Source organism: Phoca vitulina, unplaced genomic scaffold (assembly GCF_004348235.1).
Source record: "Phoca vitulina isolate PV1807 unplaced genomic scaffold, GSC_HSeal_1.0 scaffold3, whole genome shotgun sequence".
In the NCBI taxonomy this organism is placed as follows: domain Eukaryota; kingdom Metazoa; phylum Chordata; class Mammalia; order Carnivora; family Phocidae; genus Phoca; species Phoca vitulina.
In genome coordinates, this window is record NW_022589706.1 from 85368702 (window position 1) to 85389001 (window position 20300).

Genomic DNA, 20300 nt, shown 5'->3' on the forward strand with positions numbered 1-20300 from the left:
AAAACAATTTAAGACCTCTTTTATGAGATTTCAAGACTAAAATGTTAAGTATATATCATACCAAAGTACAAAGCTAACCTCCTCCCCTTGCTCCACAAGAAAATGCTAAGTAGCTAATGAGAACACTAAAACCCCCCGAAACATGCTTGTCTGATTTTTCCTTTTCAGCACACCTGATTCACATGATGCAAAATAGGAGATATTGAAAGAACATGAGAATCTTTAAGGGCTGGATGGTGGTGGTGTAATTAGAGTGTCAACATAATTTCTAAAATGGGTTATTCCCTGCACGGTGTTTTAAGATTGACTTTTGAATTTGAAAAATGCTTTGTGTTCCTTGACAGAAACTAAGCATACTAGAATATGTGCAAGTATGTGTGTGAACGCTCAATGGTAACAAAAAATGTATTATATTTATGCAATATCGTTATTTCAAATCCTCAAGGCATTTTATTGAAATAATCTTCATGGTTAGCTAATTTGTTGATACAAAGTTCCAAATTTTAGAGATTTATAGAAATTGAAAGCAGTTATATGGCTTATCTTCATCACCAAAGAGTATTTTATATTAACTGCATTAATTGTATCCTATACACTGGATGATCATTTATGAGGAAAACATGCTTGTCTATTGCTTTTTAAGTATTTTTATTTTGGAAATGTTTTTATTTTTTAGTAATAAAAATTACATTTTTCTTTTTAAAAAAAATTTAGTTACACATGGAATATTCCAATTAAATGGACTGAAGATAATGTATCAAGTATTACAATCTACAACAGGTCAGAAACAGAAGGTAAATGTCATCAATTGATGTATTTCTTCTTTTGAAATTAATGTGCCACGTTAAACTAATGTAAGTGTAAAGAAACAACAATAAAGGGTGCCTGGGTGGCTCAGTCGTTAGGTGTCTGCCTTCGGCTCAGGTCATGATCCCAGGGTCCTGGGATCGAGTCCCACATCGGGCTCCCTGCTCTGCGGGAAGCCTGCTTCTCCCTCTCCCACTCCCCCCTGCTTGTGTTCCTGCTCTCGCTATGTCTCTCTCTGTCAAATAAATAAATAAAATCTTTAAAAAAAAAAAGAAACAACAATAAAGCTGGAACTTATGATGTAAATTCCAGCTAAAAGAGACCTCTTAAGTAATTTATCAATGAATTCAAGCCCTTATCTACAATAATGAGAAATTTTCTACTACCTTGAGATTTTTTTTTAATGATTTACCATGACTGACACAATAACAAATACCCATATCCAAAAGAGGGTCACACACCCAACCACTGGATGATCAATGTATAAGTTTTCTTTTTTTCTTTCCCCCTTCCTCGTTTCTTCCCTCCTTTCCTTCCTTCCTTCTTTTTTTCTTCCTTTACTTTTTTTTCTTTATATCAGAGAAGTAAGTCATGGGATTTCTTAAAAGGTTATGTGACAAGCCTGGTTTCTTAAAATGCTGTCATTAAATTAGACCTATCATTTTTCCAATTCAGTATGAAATTAGAATCCTTAATGACTCCAAATTATATTTTCTAAGTTGTAAATTGTCACCAGTAGCTCAAGGCACTATCTATATCTATTTCCGACCGTGCTTAGCTTCCGAGACCAGACAAGATGCGCTGCCATCAGGCTGCTAGGGCCATAGACTCTATATCTATTTCCATCCATCCATTCATCCATCCATCCGTCCATCCATCCATCCATCTCCCTAAATGAATTACTTGGCATGTGCCTGTGTTAAAATTCAGCTGTCACTGCTCTGCTTACTTAAATCAACTGGAAATATATTTCTGTATTTTATCTCCCTTGGTTTGTCTTTTCCTTTCTTGAAAAATTTAGTTATATAAAAACAAGGAGGCCTTATCACATGTTCTCTCCTCCAGATTGCTGAAAAAAATAATAAATAGGGCAGGTTTTAGCATCCATCCCAGAAGATTCCTCCTTTTTATACTTTTACCATTGTATTTGTTTTATGTTTCCAAATCATTTCTTTTCTAAGACAAATGATCCTCTTCTTCACCCCATCCCATGCAGTATTGGTTTCAGAAAAGCATTTGGCATGCACTCTTCACCTGTGGCTTCTTAGGGATAAAAGTAGAGTAAATCATTTATCCTTTATTTACATATGCCTACTTGCTCCTACAAAATATTCTAAAATATTAATTAGGTATGATTTTCCCTAGCAAGTAAATTTTTATCCTATTGATTGATTTTTAAACAGCTTTTTTGAGATAAAATTCACATTGGTGTGCAATTCACCCATTTAAAGTGTAGAATCCAGTGGTTTTTATTATATTTGCAGATATGTGTCACCATCACCATAGTCAAATGTAGAACATTTTAATCACCTCAAAAAGAAATTCCATACCCTTTAGCTATCAATCCCTCTATCCTCCCATAGCCCCAGCCCTAAGCAGCTGCTAATCTAATTTCTGTCTGCATAGATTTGCCTATTTGGGACATTTCATATAACTAGAATGATATGTGTAGTATTTTATGACTGGCTTCTTTCACTTAGAATAATGTTTTCAAGGTTCATCCATGTCGTAGCATGTATCAGTACTTCATTCCTTTTTATTGACAAATTATATTCATATCATATTGATATGCCACGTCCCGTTCATCTATTTATCAGTTGATGAGCATCTGGATTATTTCTACTTTTTTGGCTGTTAATGCTGCTATAAACATTTGTGTACAAATTTTTCTGTGAATCCAGTAAGGCTTTTTTCACCTTTGGGGTTTTTTACTTTTATTATAAGTTCTTTTGTGTGTATGTGTGTGTTTATTTTTACCATAAACTTGACCAGCTTTGCTACTGTCAAGGCAAGAACCCGTTCTGTTGCTTTGCGGTAAAACTTTCTCTTGATCATTTATACTAACAATTACTTTGATTGTTACGGTCAACATTTCTCCCGAATTCTTCTAGAATTCCCAGATCAATGCCATTTTGTCTTACTCTTTTATATATGATTGTAGTTTTGAATACTGAGCTCTATCTTTCGTGATCTGCCTTATGACCATTTTTTTTACTTATAAGCATGTTTGCCAATGGAAAATGGAGAAGACAAAAAAAAAAAAAAAAGACTTTCTAAAACGTGCAATACCACTGGGGCCCCTGGGTGGCTCAGTCAGTTAAGTGTCTAATTCTTGATTTCGGCTCAGGTCATGATCTCAGGGTTGTGAGATAGAGCCCCATGTCAGGGTGGAGCCTGCTTAAGATTCTTTCTCCCTCTCCCACTGCCCTACCACCCCCCTAAAAAAAATGTGCAATACCAATGATAAAAGGTATAATGAGGCTACCATTCCATTGGAAGTTCAGTGAATTTGGTTTAACATATTACTACATCTTTTACCCATTGGTTACCATTGGTTAACTGAGAGTTAGAGGAATCTTGGCAGCTGCTTGATTTCCTGTTAACAAATTTAAAAGCATGAATAATTAGTCTATGCTAACAACATTTTCATGGAATGAGGTTTCCAAAAAGTGAATTTTCTAGATAACTAAAGCTTACTCAAGTGTTTTATAAAATAAAGTTGAAGAGTTAACAATAAACATTTTTCTTATATGGATTATGTACTTATTAGAGAGAATATTTGAATGATAAATTTAATCCTTATTAATCAATTAATCAATTAGTTCTTTCAAGGAAGTATTTACCGAGAGCTGACTTATGTGCCAGACACAGAGGTAGGCATGGAGATAATGCTGAGGGAAAAAATCCTTACCTTCTTGGTGCTTACTGTCTGGTGAGGATTCAGACGCGTCAGTGGGCAAATATGTGTCAGAAGTACCTGGTGTTGTAATAGCCAAGGGGGCTCGCTGAAGAAGCACCAGCCCAGATTTGGGGGTTCAGGAAAGGTTAGTAAAGAAAAGGATGTCTAGGCTGAGAGCTAGGGGGTAAAGGTAGTGTTTAAATGGATGATAAGATTGACCAAGTACAGACAGGAACTACGCTCTGGACAGAGAATGCTAGTAGGAAAGGGCAGAAATCTCTCACAGCAACTGCATCCCTCTGTCTTTACATTGAACACATTTTTTTTTTTTTTTTGGCTCTAACTATTGACTTAGTTGTCTTTCCCCTCCCCATAGAATATTTCTTGAGGAAATGGAGCTTATTTATTTTGGCTGTGGTTGTTCTATATCTTCAGCAGTTACCCAGTGTTTATTGAATGAATGAGTGAAAGAATGAATGAAGACGCTCCAATGTTCACAGAGCTTTGATGACAGACCTGTCTTTATCTGAAATTTCAGAATCATGACTGCTCACTTAGCCAGAAACAAACTAGACATCTCTTCCTACTTCAAAGTGCCTGCTCCATTTTTAGGCTATGCAATAAGTTCCTGTTTCCTGTTTGGGGACATCTTCAGCTCTCAGCTCAGAGCACGGATGACAAACACGTCCCAAGTGCACTGAATGGGCAATCAGCTCAGGTTACCAGCCCTACCGCCCTCTTCTTCGTTTCTTTGATGATTCATCAGCTAGAAATTTCCCAGGCAATGTTGGGATTTCCCCCAAGGCCTTTTATTTACATTTGTATTGTACATGATATTTTAAACATTAAAAAAATTAAACATGTAATTTATAACAAAAGAAGAGGACCTCTATCACAGACCCTTCTCAGGCTATTCCAACCTGCCCTGTGTAATCTCTCTTCTTACTGTTTATAGTATATTTTATGCTATCGGTTTAATCAGTCCTTCTTTATATTTTGAATATCATCATTGTTATTTAATCTTCATTTGCTCTGTCTTTTCTTTTTTAAGTAAATGACAAGCTCCTTGGAGATACAACCTCTATGTCATACTCCTTGATGGCAGGTCAGGAATACCACCCTATTGCCAATGAGGTTCTGTGCACATCTTAAGACTTACTAAGAGCTTAGTAAGTCCTTGCTTATTGGAGGCTGGTTTGCCCTCAGCCTGCTGTGCTGTTCGAGAATGCCTGTAGATCCTTTAGTTATGCCTCTATCTTTAGTACCAGCTACTACTTTGTCAGTGCATCTATATTTAGTAGTATATCAACTTTTTGCTTTTTAATCTGCTGCTTTCTAACATTTAGAAGACTTGAAGGTTATCACATGATGTCAGATAACTAATCTTACTAAAACATAATATTTTAAAATAGGTATTTCTAACTGTATAGTGTCTAGGAGAGGGCCTAGGCCATAGGAAATGGTATAGACTTTGGGATGACAATTTTCGTAACTCTTGCAGATTTGAGGATACATTCTGGATGATTTAGATAACCACGTCCTGACTACATATAAATAGAATATTACTATAATTTTATAATTACCATCAAATTATATTTACATATTACATAAATATTTCATGTCAAAATAATTATAGGCATATATTTTTAAATTTAATAACAAAGAGAAAGAGAGACTTTCTTCATTCTTTCAAGCTGAGCCTCACGGAATGTTTGAATTTTGATTGGATCATTATGAATTCAGTTTTGCAGATTCAAAAGCCCAGTTTCATCAATTCAGCCCTGGTCAACCAAGGCTTGGAAGATTTATTCACACAAAGCAAACATATAAGAATGCTAATTTGTTAATTTATACAAATAAAAATATACTGGCCAAGGTGAACCAGAATACTCATGTCAGCTAATTAGGAATCTCTTTCCAAGAAGAAAGTTTACTTAATAAGAGTAAAGAGAGAGTTAAGGTAGATCAATTATTTTAGAGATTTTATCAAGCTGTGATAGCCTCATATGTTGCATTAACTGGGGGAGTCTAATTATTGCATTTAGAGGCTATTTTGATGAAATGAAACTTTCTTATTCATGCAACAGTCCAATGGAGGTATTCCTGACCTGCCATCTTTCCTGGGTGGTTCACTCCTAAATAATAACTTTCTCCTTTTTATGGCTCTACTGCTTCCTAGACCTTCGATTCCTCTGCTGGATCTTTGCATCTGACCAGAAGACAGAGGAAGATAATGGAGGGAGCAGGTCTAGAAGTGCATCTATTACTTCTGCCCACAATCTGTGTCCGGTTGTCAATCCCATGTTGCTACCTAACTGCAAGGGAGGCTAATAAATAGAGTCTAGCTGTATACCCAGGGAGGAAGAGAGAATAGTGTGGTAAATAACAGATCTCTACCACATACACTGTTCTCTATAGGAGGAAATCTGTTAAAAGATCTGGAATACGGGGGTGCCTGGGTGGCTCAGTCAGTTAAGGGACTGCCTTTGGCTCAGGTCATGATCGCAGGGTCCTGGAATCGAGCCCCACATCAGGCTCCCTGCTCAGCAGGGGGCCTGCTTCTCCCTTTCCCTCTGCCGTTCCCCTGCCTGTGCTCTCCTGCTCTCTCTCTGTCAAATAAATAAATAAATAAAATCTTTAAATTAAAAAAAAAAGATCTGGAATACACGTACCAGCTCAACTGTGCACCCACTTCCCTCGGCAGACTGAGACACACTGAAAGATCTTCACTATCTAACTCTTCTTTGCAATTATTTCTTCCCAATCACCCAAACCATCACCAGTGATAATTGTTCATCATGGTATCCAGGTTGCATTTTTCCAGATTCCTGCTTATTATATATTGCATATTAATACTACACCTTTCTTTTTAGGGAGATTCTCATAAAATCTTGCTGAGATTTAGGAGGGACTCTGTAATTATTACTAACATAATCATTAATACTTTCTTAAATGATTTGTTGAAAATATTACCACAAATGTATAACCAATCCATTTTACAATAGATCATGTTACTCTTAGTTTCAGAAATTAAAATTTTCTTCCTTGACCCTAAATTCTGATAGTGCATCCTACTAGAAAGTTTTAGTTCCCCAAGTATAAATGGTGTGTCATTAGTAAAAAAAAGTACTATTCTTGTATTTTTCAGCTGTTGTACTAATAAGTGATGGGTAAAATTTAATAAGATATAAACTGTCATTTTACACTGAAAAATAATTTGCTTAAAGCATCAATGCAACAAAGCATCTACATCACTAAAGAAAAATGTTTCTTTCTCTAGAATTAGCAAGCTATCGCAAGACCTGTCTAGTTGTCTAAAGTTTGTTATAATTATTTATATAAAATAGTATACAGGCATACCTCAGAGGTATTGTGGGTTTGCTTCTAGACTACCACAATAGAGTGAATATTGCAATAAAGTAAGTCAAATGAATTTTTTGGCTTCCCAGTGCATAACATAAAAGTTATGTTTACACTATACTATAGTCTGTTAAGTGTGCAATAGCATGATGTCTAAAAAACAACGGACATACCTTAATCCAAAAATACTTTATTGCTAAAAATGCTAACCATCACCTGAGCTTTCAGTCATGTCACTGAGCACAGATCACCATACCAAACATAATAATAATGAAAAGTGTGAAACGTTTTGGCAAGAATTAGCAAAACGTGACACAGAGACACAAAGTGAGCAAATGCTGTTGAAAAAATGATGCCAATGGACTTGCTCAATGCAGGGTTGCCACAAACCTTCAATCTGTAAAAACTGCAGTATCTACAAAGTGCAATAAAGCAAGTTGCAAAAAAGTGAGGTATGCCTGGAGTAAAGAACTGTTATGAGAGCTCTGTTACCGAAATCTATCTAGGTTGAAATTAAATAGCCCCTGGATGAAATTTTGAAAAAGTAATTACCCATCTTCTCCACCATCTAGACAAATAAAAGAAAAAAAAGGAATTTTCTAGAAAGAGCTCCCACCCAGAAAGAATTCATTCAACTCGTTTATGTATAAAACTAGCAAGAAACAGAACAAGATGATTTATTAATTGAATGATAGGGTGTTATGTGGCCGTTCAATTCACATTTTCACATGCAGGTATCCCCCGCTTTCTGAATGTTCACGTTCTGCCACCTCATTTTTACAAATGGTAATGGCTTTTTTCATAAAAATGAAAATGCTCTTTGGATTTCTTTCAGTTAGCAAAAACAGGTACTAATATAGGTCTTTTGTAAAAAACAAAGTGGAATCAACCCCGACTTTTAGAAAGTGGGAGATACTCCTCTCTTTCTGCTATTTCAGCTTATGAAAGTTTTCACAGGAAAGCTCTACTTTCAGATAGAAAGCAAAATTGCAAGGTGTTTACAATATACTTTCAAATGAAAAGGATTGTGAATCATAAAAACAGTAAAGTCCTATTCTGTGTATTGGGTGCTTGTATATGCATGTATATGGAGGTTACGCACGAAGAAGACAAGAACAATATGTTAACTAGTGGTGGGTCATTTTTTATATTCTTCATTATACTCTTTTTTTGTATTTTCCTAATACATATTTGGAACTGTAAGGAACACATAAGCCTGTTACAATCAGAAAAGCAATCAATAGTAAGTGGAGAAACGAAACATAATACGTGCTGACTCCCATGTGCCGCCGGGAGCGGGCACCAGTATTCTAGCCCTACTTACTTCGCTATGTAACTAAACAAACCAACAGTACGTTGCTGTTAACAACTGCTGGGAAAGTAGGATGAACTTGGAAAGTCCATAACTACTGACTTCCTGGATCTCAGCTTCCTCATCTATAAAGTGAGAAAAATCACAGTAACTCCAGATAGGCTTAACTAGGTATATATAAAGCACATTGAAATACTGCAGTATTTAGATGGATTGCCAGGAACTTCTCAATGTTATTTATATTTGCCTCACTATTTATAGAACTGTGGCATATCCCCTTTCATAATAATGAGGATAGCTACCATCTGTTGGACAAATAACTCTGTGACCAACACTTTACCGATGTTATCTTATTTAATCTTCACAACAGCTCTGTGAGGGATTTTTATCCCTATTTCCCTTATGGTGAACAGGGACACAGAGAGGTCAAGTGATTTGGCCAAGATCACACAGCTAGTTAGTCACAGAGCAAGGGTTTTATCCTAGATCTGTCAGACTTGAAAGTTCATGCTCTTTTTCCTATAACATATGGCTCTGTGCTTAGCAAGAGGCCCTCCTCCAGATACAAATATTCAAAGTGTACGGTTGCCAAAAGATTAGCTTCCTTTCAACAACTTGTCTATGGGAGAATGACAAAGAAAGATAAATACTACATGAGTGAGGTAAAGGTTTATAATTTGTCAAGTACCTACTCTGAACATTCCTAAAAAAAAGTATTGTCTTGTTGGAGAGCTTACTCATATATTATGAAAAACTACTGTGTCCTGGATATCTTCCAAACCTTGTGAACACTTCCAAAATTTAAATCTTCTTTCCTCCCAAACTAACTCATCTGCCTCTATTCTGTAATGACAGCATCATTATTTATCCGATCATGCAAGCCATTTCCCCCTCCTCTGACCGTCCACATCAAGTAAGAAAACTGACTGTTGATTTTACCCGTGATGTGTCTTGAAAACATCACCTTTTTTCTTTTTTCATTACCTCCACATTGGAGTAAGCCCTCATTCCCTTTTGCCTTAGATGATTACAGGAGACTCTAAAACCTCCTTCCAATATATCACTCGTACCACCATCAAAATTATCTTTCTAGAAAGCAGACTTGAGCGTGTTATTTCCCTGCTTAAAAATCTTCTCTATCTAATCATCTCTCAGAAGATGGATTCCTTCACATGGCACGTGGCTCTTGCACTCCAAAGCTCTAGACTTTATTTCCAGCCTCATCTTCCATCTTCCAGTATCACATCCTTACATTGTCACTACATTAAACTATTTGAAATTTCTCAAATATATGAAGTATTCCCACACTATTATTTAAATTGTATATTGTCCTTGCAAACAAAAGAGTGTGTGAATTAAGAAGTATAGAAGCAATGCTAACAAGTGAATACTGGTCGTGTCAGAGCACAGCTATTATTTTAAGAGAATATTTTTTACTTCAAACATAACTCTCTGTTCCTTCAATGTTGAGCTTCTAAAATCTATATACTAGAGCCGTATGTAAATACTGGAGGCTACTTTAGAAAGAGAGTTAATTTGGCAAATCCATTGATGAAAAGCATTGATGTAATCAATTGAAATAAGGAAACAGAAGACTTTACAAAGATAAATTTAGAAAAGCAAGCATGACACGGATTACAAAATCAAGAATGTTGTATTTGAATTTTAGTTCTACTGCAGGCCTTCTTGACATTTTAAAAGCATTACTGATTCTCAAATCATTATTTTGCTAGGCAATAGCCATTGCCATCATTTTGAATGTTGATTTTAATAAATAAAGTATTCTTCTAGATGTTTACATTTTTATCCCCTCCCCAGCCTGCCCAATGAATATTCTTTGTGTAATTAATCCATCATGATTAGCAATATATGGCCTACCCCCGAAAGCAAGGACCTCTCTGTCTTTTGGCATTGTTTTCTTTTATTGGAGGATTGACGAGCACAGAATTATTTCACTCACTTGGCAAGCTTCTACCAGTAAGAAGTACAAGTCACAAATCACAGGACACTTATTTACATTGGTTATTCTTTTTCAGCTCACGCACTACAGTGACATTCTAAAGTTAGGCAACTAAATAAGAATTAAGCTTTGGGGCTTTGGATCCAAATCAAACTTGACTCCTTGAGCTGATACTTCTTTTCTTTTCTTCTGACCCTCTGGGCCTAATTTCTCTGTGTTTACAGTATATGCAAACATGTTTCTCATTAGTGTTTATTTACTACCACAGGAATCACTTTGAACTCTACTAATCCTGCTGGAAATGTTTTACTCAAAATAAACCCAGATCATATTGGGTTTTATCGTGTAAATTATGAAGTAAAAACTTGGGAAATGATAGCTACCTGTCTTTCCAACAGCCACGAGGTAAGAGTAACAGTGGTTGTGAATTGTTTTATTTTTGTTCTAAGAACAGTGTCTTGATGATATTATTTTTTTCAACATGCTTTGCTTCAGGAATTGTGCTACTTACCTCTTTTTCTTCTCCTTTTCAGAACTTTTCTTCTGCTGACCGTGCAAGTCTTATTGATGATGCTTTTGCCTTGGCAAGGTGAGTTTTGGAATGAGATTAGACTGTGGATTTTGTCATAAATCTCTTTTCTTGATGAATTGCAATGAAGTTTAAGTATTAATTATAGTTTAAAATATCCAAAGTCACTATTTATAACATTATTGTTTTGCTTAACTCTCTTTTTTAAAACTCACATAAGCCTCATAGCCAAAATACTGAAATTTGCTCTTAGCAGACACACAAAAGCTCACCTACCCTATTGACTTTGAGTAGGGTTCATCTATATCAGAGCCCTTGAGCTAATTAGGAGTGACATTTGCAAATGCTCAAAAGTGCACCTTCATAATTTGATTTAATAAAACGACAATGTGTTTCATTAACTTACTTCTATGAGCCTAAGCCCACTGTATGAGTTTATGGCTAGAGTTGTCAACTCTTATTCAGGTCATCAGGGTAAGAAGAATGAGACATGGTGCACTAGGATTGATCAGAATTAAGGTACCGCTTAAGAAATTTGACTTTTTTGGTTTTCATGGCTTGAAGGTGACCTACACTTAGAAAAAAAAACCATCAACGTAGATTAGGGAAATGAAGAAGTAGTAACCACAGTATCTTTGAGATTTTTTGTTTTGTTTTGTTTTCAAGTAGTCTGACACTACTAATTCAACAAGTGTTTGTTGAATTTCTGGTACTTCTGTAGGAGCTAGGGCTGGCTTTTAGTGGCCTCATCCTAGATACAAGCAGTGTACTGAGCGTACTGAGAATGAGGCGCTACTTCCTCAGAAAGCCTTCACTGGCCCCTTTGTCTAGGTTGGGCGTCCCTTTCGCAGGCCCCTGTGTTTCGCCACAATATTATACTGTCATTTCTTATTAACAGTCCATCTCACCTACCTAACTGTAAGTTATGTGAGGGTAGGCACCCAGATCATGTTCCTGTTTATTTTATTCCCGGCTTCTAACTGTGACTGGCCCAAGGCCGAAGCTCATTAACTATGAGCCAAACACATGTCTGAAAGATAGTATACCAGCACTCTAAAGGCCTGGGAGAACTATTTTCCACAGACTTCCTAGATGAGATACTGGAAGTCAGAAAACCGTCTTGACATTTTTTAAGGAGGGGATGGATAGGGTTATAAAACAGGCTGTGGAACGATTAAGATCTTGGTTCTTTAAAACCTGGAGTAAATTTCTTAACCACTCTCTGACTTGATTTCCTTATGAGAAAAATGGAGATGACCTTAAAAGATTCTTGTGAGAAATAAATGAAATAATGCACGTAAAGCACCCCAAATAATGTCTGGCCTTATAGCAAGTGCTTAATAAAGTGTACCACACCAGGACACCTGGGTGGCTCAGTTGGTTAAGCGACTGCCTTCGGCTCAGGTCATGATCCTGGAGTCCTGGGATCGAGTCCCGCATCGGGCTCCCTGCTCGGCAGGGAGTCTGCTTCTCCCTCTGACCCTCCTCCCTCTCATGCTCTCTGTCTCTCATTCTCTCTCTCAAATAAATAAATAAAATCTTAAAAAAAATAAAAAATAAAAAAAAATAAAGTGTACCACTTGACTGTACCAGACATTGCATAGGCCTGGGAAATTAAGTGGTAAAGGAAGATAATCAATATTATAAAATACAATAGAACCCTTAAGAATTCTTTTGGGGGAAAACTCTCTTAGGAGTGCATCATGACCTTTTCCAAAGCTTGGCATCTTGGCTTTTAGCAATTACACAGAACTACAATATCTTTATAATTTAATTCCCATCAAAACACAATGCAGACAGTTCTTTTTGCTTTAAGAAGTGAAAGCCTCTTGAACACGTCTCTATGGGGCACTGTGTATAAAGCAAATAATTCACACAATTGAAAGACTTTCCTTGCATTTGCTCAGCTCCTTGGCCGTAGCCCCGTAAAATTTTGGAAAGATATGGGAAGGAAGAACGTGAAACTCATTTGAAAACCAAAAAGTATGTAGAATCACACAGCAACGGGTCTGGAGCAATCACCTGAGCTATTCAGTTATCACCCAATTTCCTTCTGTAACACATGAGGGAAACAGGACTCAGGGAAGTAGAGTCCACCAGTGTTAGCTACAGCTAAGTGCAGTTCACTCAGAAACTTTAGGGAGAAAAAAGGAGAAACATGTAGTTAAACAGTAAGTGCCTGTGGTAGGATAAGAAGTTATACAGTTCTACTTGGGTGTTCAAAAAGAAATGTAACTATCATGTTTCATAAGCAGGGCTAAAAGAGCGCCTCTAAATATAAAAGTATTATTGATTCCCCTGTCCCCAAATTTGAGGAGCTAGTACTCTTACTGCCCCAGATGGATATCCAGATGGGCTCATTTGTTCAAGACAAGGAATAAAAATTCTCCCAACCACTTCAAGTCCCTCAGACAGGCTTAGTTTGAGTTTGAGCCCAGTTCAGTAAAACGATCAAAGTTACCAACTGCATTTAAAGTTCCTCCCTGCCCCCAACTCAGGCTGGTGTCTGGCCAGCCACCTGCAGTGGGAACCAGGTGCTTGATGTCTTCGCCATTTTGTTGCATGGAACTTCCACTCCTCACTCACCAGGCTGCCTCTGATTCCTCCAGAGCTAAGGCAAGGAGAGCAGGGAGGGAGAGCAGGTGAAGGGAGTAAAAGATCCTGACATGCTGTCTATGTTTGGCCCTCTCTGGACTTTGAAGATGTTTAATACTGACTCATTTTCTTGTGTGCTGTTTTCATGGGGTATTTGCCATCCATACCCATTTTTATTGCTAAGAGTCTTTCTCTTGCAGTTCCTTGAGGTGGGTAAGTGAAAACCTCTGAACTACGACTGGCCCATAGGAAGTATTCACATATCTTTTCCCCCAACAAAATCTGGGAGGATGAGCCACCCCATGCAGTCTTATCTCTTCACTCTGAGGTTAGAGCGGTAGTCAGCCGCAGTCTCTTATCCTTTAGATTTCTCAGGGTATCAGACACCAGGCCACTGTGCCCCCAAACTCCAAGATAAAGGAGGTAAAACTCTTCAAGTGATTTCATCAAAGCCCTTTTTCCTAGGCATTATGTGAGGGGAAAAGCCTCCTGCAACCCCCTCTCCCCTGTGGGAGGAGAACATTCACAGTACCCTGACAGCTCTCCCCCGCGAAGCCCTCTGTTAAAATGTCTCATTCTGCCCCTAGCTTCTCCAATGCCCTTAATAGGCTGGTGGTGGGTTATCAGCTAAGGGTCACAAAAATCTCTCCTGACCATGTTCTTTCCAATTTGGTGGGCCTGCATCTTACTTTGGGGTTTAGGCCAACTGGCCTGGTTTGGGGGTTAGGCAAGGGGCCTTGCCAAAACGGAGACAGAAAGAATCCTTTTTGTCCACCTGTTACAGTAGGGTTTTCCTTTTCAATAGCTTCCATTGTGCTCTGTATCCCACTGTGTGCTAAAGCCAGGAAGAGGGTGAGGAATAACATAAGGGAAAGAAGAGAGCACTAGCTAACAAGCCAGTGGGTGGGAGCAGGAGTCTCTAGGTGAGGAAAGAATGGCAGAAAGAATGGCTTAAAAGGCCACCAAAGCTAATGATCCAAACAGAATTTCAGCCTGGCTTCACAAAGCAGGGTCCCAATGATATCCAAGGTGAGGAGCAAGTTAGCAAGTAAAGGCCACCAAGTGAACATCAGCCACACCAAGATTACAGACCTCTAGGGTCACTGGTTTTACCATTTTACAGGTGTTTGCCGAGGTAACCAGAGCACAACACAGAATTGGATAAGCCACTTCACCCTCCTACCCCCCACCCTCATGCTGCCTTTTAAAGAAAGGAGAAGTAGGGTAATCAGAAAGACTCCAAAAAGGACCTAGTTGTTTACAAAAAGACTGTTATAAGCCAGAAATCTGAATTTAGTTGGCAAGTGAACACTGAGAAATCAGGCACAATGGGGACGTTTTGAAATTCTCCATACCACCAAAGGCTTTGCTGGGAAAGAACATGAGCACATCGGGTCAGCTGCATCCACCTAGGCACCTCTCCGAACCGTTTCTAATGTCCCAGTGAAGACGGACATTTGATAAGACACTATGCTTAACTCAGCTTCTCTGAGGACTGTACTGTACTTCCAGGTCACACCCAGGGAAGCAGAAACAAACCTTTTGTTATAGGATCCCCCAAACTTCCTGGGTGCCTCAGCCCAAGATAGGAAGGCAAGAATTCTCTCATTAGATCCATTTGTCCGTTTTTCCATCGAGTTTGGTGGGAACTTTTGTTAAGTATAGCCTCCATTTTCTCCAGATGATAGGAACTTCTATGATTTAAGTCCATCAGGCATGGCTTTTACTAGATGGATGGAAGATTTTTAAATGAAGAAAATTATTGGAACACCTGGGTGGCTTAGTCCATTAAGTGTCTGATTTCAGCTCAGGTCATGATCACAGAATCCTGGGATCAAGCCCCACATCAGGCTCCCTGCTCAGTGGGGAGTCTGCTTCTCCCTCTCCCCCTCCCTGCTCATGTTCTCTCTCTCTCTCTCTCTCTCGCTCACTCTCTCAAATAAAAAAAAAATTAAAAAGATTTTATTTATTTATTGAGAGAGAGAGAGGGAGGGAGAGAGCACGAGCGAGGGAGAGGAATAGAAAGAAAAGGAGAAGCAGACTCCCCACTGAGGAGGGAGCCTGACGAGGGACTCCATCCCAGGACCCTGGGATCATGACTTGAGCCAAAATCAGATGCTTAACCAACTGAGCCACCCAGGTGCCCAAAAAATCTTTAAAAAAAATAAAAATAAAATAAAATTCTTAACCATATCTGACTTTCAGAACTGCTGTATGCCTATGGATTTAACAAATGGAGTTTGAGACTCAAAGTTGCATAAGAATGCTGTCTTAGGTTGAGCTCCCAGAAGCAGAGTATGAAATGCAGGTTCATGTACATGTAGTTTATTGAGAGAATCTTCTCATGAAATAGGAAGTATGAAAAGCAGGATGGGGCAGGGATAAAAAGCTGAGCCATGATATGGTCTCAGATGGAGTCTAGCTTTGCCAGAATCCACTAGAAAGCTATGAATTGTGTTGTAGAGTAGGTCCAATTTGAGGGAAGCAGGCTGGCTTGTTGCCTTCCTGAATCAGAAAATTAATGGCCTGGGGTGGAGGGATTGCATTACCTCTTAGGCAAGATGGATCTATTTGGCCGAGGGCTCTTCTCTGAAGAAGGTGGCAGCTGTGAGCCAACAGAGCACTGTAAGGGGATCTGAGAAGGGCACTAGAGATGTCTTTGTTCTCAAAACCAGGTCTTCACATGTGGTCCCATCAGGATCAACACCACCTAGGAGCTTGCGAGAAATGCAAATTCTTAGGCTCTACTCCAAACCTGCTAAATCAGAAACTCGGGCGGGGGGGTGCGGGAGTATATGATTTAATGAACTTTCCAGGTGTTGTTGATAGTTGCTCAAATTTGAGAATCATAATTCTAAATGATACTGCTCTTCCTCTGAGAATCAAATACCAGTAGGAGCTGCAGAGTAACGTAATTTGTGGGAAAAGAAAAGTACATCAGCTATATTCTCAAAATGTTATCCCTATAATAACCAGCAAAAATTCACTCCCAGTCCAATGTTCTGACCATATGACTCAGACTTAAAGAAAATAAGTGATACCAAAATGGAACTATTGCATAATTATCAAGTGTGTTGGAAAAATAAGGCAGTAGGATAGAATATCGATTTTCAACATTTGAATACATAGTATTTTCTCAGAACCTCTAACCTTTGGATAATTGGATTCCCTTCTTACTTCTACTTATGCTACCTAATTAACTTATTCATCTGGCCCTGGTAACTGAGACCCATTCCTTCTAATCTTTTCACTTACCTAAAATATACAGGCCACTTGGTTTCTGACCAAATGGTCATTCTTCCTAAACTTTCATTATTCTCTTTGCTAAATTGATCCTCAGAGCAACAACTATTATTCATAAACACCTTAAAAATCACTCGCTGGACATAGTTTTGCTCTACCCACCAGGGAAAATAGAGAATCATTAAAATTAGAAAATTCTCAAGTTTCAAATATCAACACAAAATTCTATAATTTTTCTTACTTAACAGACATTCTCAATAAAACACTCCATTTCTCAGTATTATTTGTGCTTTTATTAAGGGAGGCTGCATGCTCCAAAATATAATTCTTTCTAAATAAGATCAGGAACTGAGAAAATAGAAGAAATCAGCTCTCTGAACTGAAAACAAACTCTGTTTCATATCTCATTAGTACAAATCAAATGATGCCAAAGATTTTCATTCTTATCAACCTGTCCAATACTACTAGTTCATCCTCTAATCAAACTCTTGGAGAGAAGTCAAGATATAATTACATTCTTCATTCACAAAATACTTTCAAATGTAAATAGCATTCAATGCATCAGTATTACTAATTCAGTAATTCAAAATTTATTATTTAATTTAAACTTTCAAAATGTAATTTGAAAAGACAGAATTACCATCTAAGGTTCTTTTTAAAACCTAGGCTAAAATTTGAGGCATAACAGATTTCTGAAAACAGTATTTCAAAAGGTTCTAGAATCTCTTTTAAGGAAGAAAAATTTTGATTCTTTAAAGTTTGAAATGTCAATAGAAACTTCAAATTTTGTGGAGGAACAAAATCCATTTTTATTTATCAATATTGTTTGAAAATGTATGAAAAAGGAAATGTTTTAATGGGAAAAACAAGTTCAGTTGGAATGTTTTAAACATTCATAATTCACGAGTATTGTTATGTTTCGTCTTCATATCAAAGGTAAATAATTTCAGTGAGATATAATTATCATAGTGCATTTGTATATTATTTTCTTATGAAGTATTTTTTAAAGATTTATTTATTTATATATTTAGAGAGTGGTGGGGGGCAGAAGGAGAGGAAGAGAGAAAATCTCAAGCAAACACCTTGCTCAGCATGGAGCCTGACGTCGGGCTCGATCCTACAACCCTGAGATCATGACCTGAACTGAAATCAAGAGTCTTTTACCTAACCAACTGAGACACCCAGGCGCCCCACATTTATATATTATAATTGGTTTGTGTCTATTCATCAATATTAACCATAGCTGAATGGCTTTTGTTTTATCCAGAATTTTGCCTCAGTGATTTTTCAAATGTACTTTTTAATGTTCTGTCTTCCTCTTTACTATTGAATATATGAAAGCACTAAGACATCATTGTGAACAAACCCCTTTGATTGGGTCCCCCAAAATAAACACATTTTCTTAATTGCTTAATAGAAGGGTTCTCATTAACACTGAATTCTATGATTTCCATATTAGTACTTTTAGTCAAATGAGTACTAGTCTATGGTTGGATTTTTGTTTTGTTTTGTTTTTAGTCTATGGTTTTTAATTAAAGGTTTTTTTTCTCTTCCTTAGAGCTCAACTTCTAGATTATGAGATGGCTCTAAACTTGACCAAGTATCTCAGAAGGGAACAAGATTTTTTACCATGGCAGAGAGTAATTTCAGCCATAACCTATATCATTAGCATGTTTGAAGATGATAAAGAGCTATACCCTGTGATTGAGGTGATGTTAATGCTATATCTTATGACCATAAGTGTGCAGCAATGAGCAGAATAGGGAGATTTCTGAGACAAGGAGCTTCTGAGAGACACAAAAGCACATCCGCGTGCCAAGTGAAATTAAAGGAAAGTACAATGACATGACTAGTCAAACCAGAGATACTATCTCTATTTTTTTTCAACTTGAAATGTTATCAGTATTTCTGGTTCAGTATACCACTTAATGATATATTTTAGTGTTAGAAAGAACACAAGAATTAATATTTTAGTTACAATAGACAAGATACTAACTAGATACTATTTTCAATGATTTATCTATGTTAAAATGAATTTATTCTTACTAAAATATAACATTATGTTTCCTTATTCTTGCTGCTGTTATTTCCACGTTGAGATTTTATTATAGGATAGTCATTCTAAATACTTTGCTTTGGGGTTTCTGCAGCACTTTGGTAGGACACTTGCAATTTTAAGGAAATTCTGGATTCAAAGCTCTAGCTCTTTTACCTACTAAATGAAAGAACTTGGACAAATGATTTAATATTTGTGAGTCTTCATTTCCTTTGTACAATAGGAATGTTGGCACTTCCCTGCCTATGGCAATGGGATAGTATAGATCATATAAAATAAACATCCTTTGTAGATCCAAAGGCGGTATACATATATCAGTTATCACTATTTTTATTTCATCAATACTTTATTAATCTTCTTAGTGCAGTAAGTATGTCAGGTGTTACTCCATTTCTTAGAAATGTTAACTGAAAAGTAGAGGTTAAAAGGGGCTTACCTTAAATTTTATGAAACATTAGAGGATTCCAGGATGTTCTTATCTTCAGAATTGAAGCAAATTTGCCATGTGATAAGAACTGAAAACATCCCTTTCCTAAGGAAAGGCCCAAAGTCCTCTGAACTAGTAGGAAAGAAGATTACAACAGGGGGCTGTAGATTATAATAAATGCGAACCTGTTGATAAATAGTAAATTATTACTCATTGTACATGGTGCTTTTATTTCAGAAATACTTCCAAAGTCAAGTGAAGCCCATTGCAGATCGTCTGGGATGGAATGATGTCGGAGACCACCTTACAAAGTTATTTCTTACATTTTTAAAATTAATTTTCATTTAATATTTGTTTGTGTATGTTAAAACATGTTAAAAAGTGCTCACGTCCCCAGCTTTGCGTGTGTTTGTTTTTTAAGGTTACTCCGTGCATCCGTGTTAGGGCTTGCATGCAAAATGAGAGATCAAGAAGCCTTGGACAATGCTACCCAATTATTTCAGCAGTGGCTAAGTGGGACTGTAAGGTGACTGTTCATGTGTTCATTTCTAGAGGATTTCAAACTTAAAAATGAAGAATTAAAATCTCTGAAACACTGTTTCTTCTTCTAGGCTTCCTACAAATCTCAGGCTTCTGGTATATCGGTATGGAATGCAGAACTCCGGTAACGAGACTTCATGGAACTACACTCTTGATCAATACCAGAAAACTTCATTAGCTCAGGAGAAAGAAAAACTGTTGTATGGATTAGCATCGGTGAACAACGTTACTCTTTTGTCAAGGTAAATTTTTTTTTCATTCATATGAGTGGCATTTGATGGTTTATGTGTCACGGTCACTTTAAGATATGAATTAAAGTATGATACATTTCCAAGAACATCTATTAAAACTTATTTTCCTGGCAAGAAACAAAGTATCCATGTAAGAGTGGAATAAAGAAATGTAATCTCATATGAAAACATTCTGGGAGTAGGCAGTTTCTAGTTGTGAGCAGTGGTTCAACATTTTCATTCAGGACCTGGGGTATTTCTCTTTCTGTTCTGCCATCCTCAACATGTTGGATGTCTCATAACCTCTAAAGCTCCAAATGTTTTTCTTCGCACAAATATGTT

At 37.2% G+C, this 20300-nt stretch overlaps 1 protein-coding gene across 1 annotated transcript in view; it reads left to right on the plus strand.

Annotated features, from left to right (window-relative positions):
- ENPEP (glutamyl aminopeptidase) overlaps nucleotides 1–20300 on the plus strand; it is an 83891-nt gene that overhangs the window by 51050 nt on the left and 12541 nt on the right. Inside the window, exons 11-17 of the mRNA XM_032398880.1 lie at nucleotides 715–794; nucleotides 10607–10743; nucleotides 10872–10927; nucleotides 18264–18414; nucleotides 19426–19499; nucleotides 19610–19714; nucleotides 19800–19970. Of these exons, the coding sequence (XP_032254771.1) occupies nucleotides 715–794; nucleotides 10607–10743; nucleotides 10872–10927; nucleotides 18264–18414; nucleotides 19426–19499; nucleotides 19610–19714; nucleotides 19800–19970 (774 nt within the window). The remainder of the gene's footprint in view (nucleotides 1–714; nucleotides 795–10606; nucleotides 10744–10871; nucleotides 10928–18263; nucleotides 18415–19425; nucleotides 19500–19609; nucleotides 19715–19799; nucleotides 19971–20300) is intronic.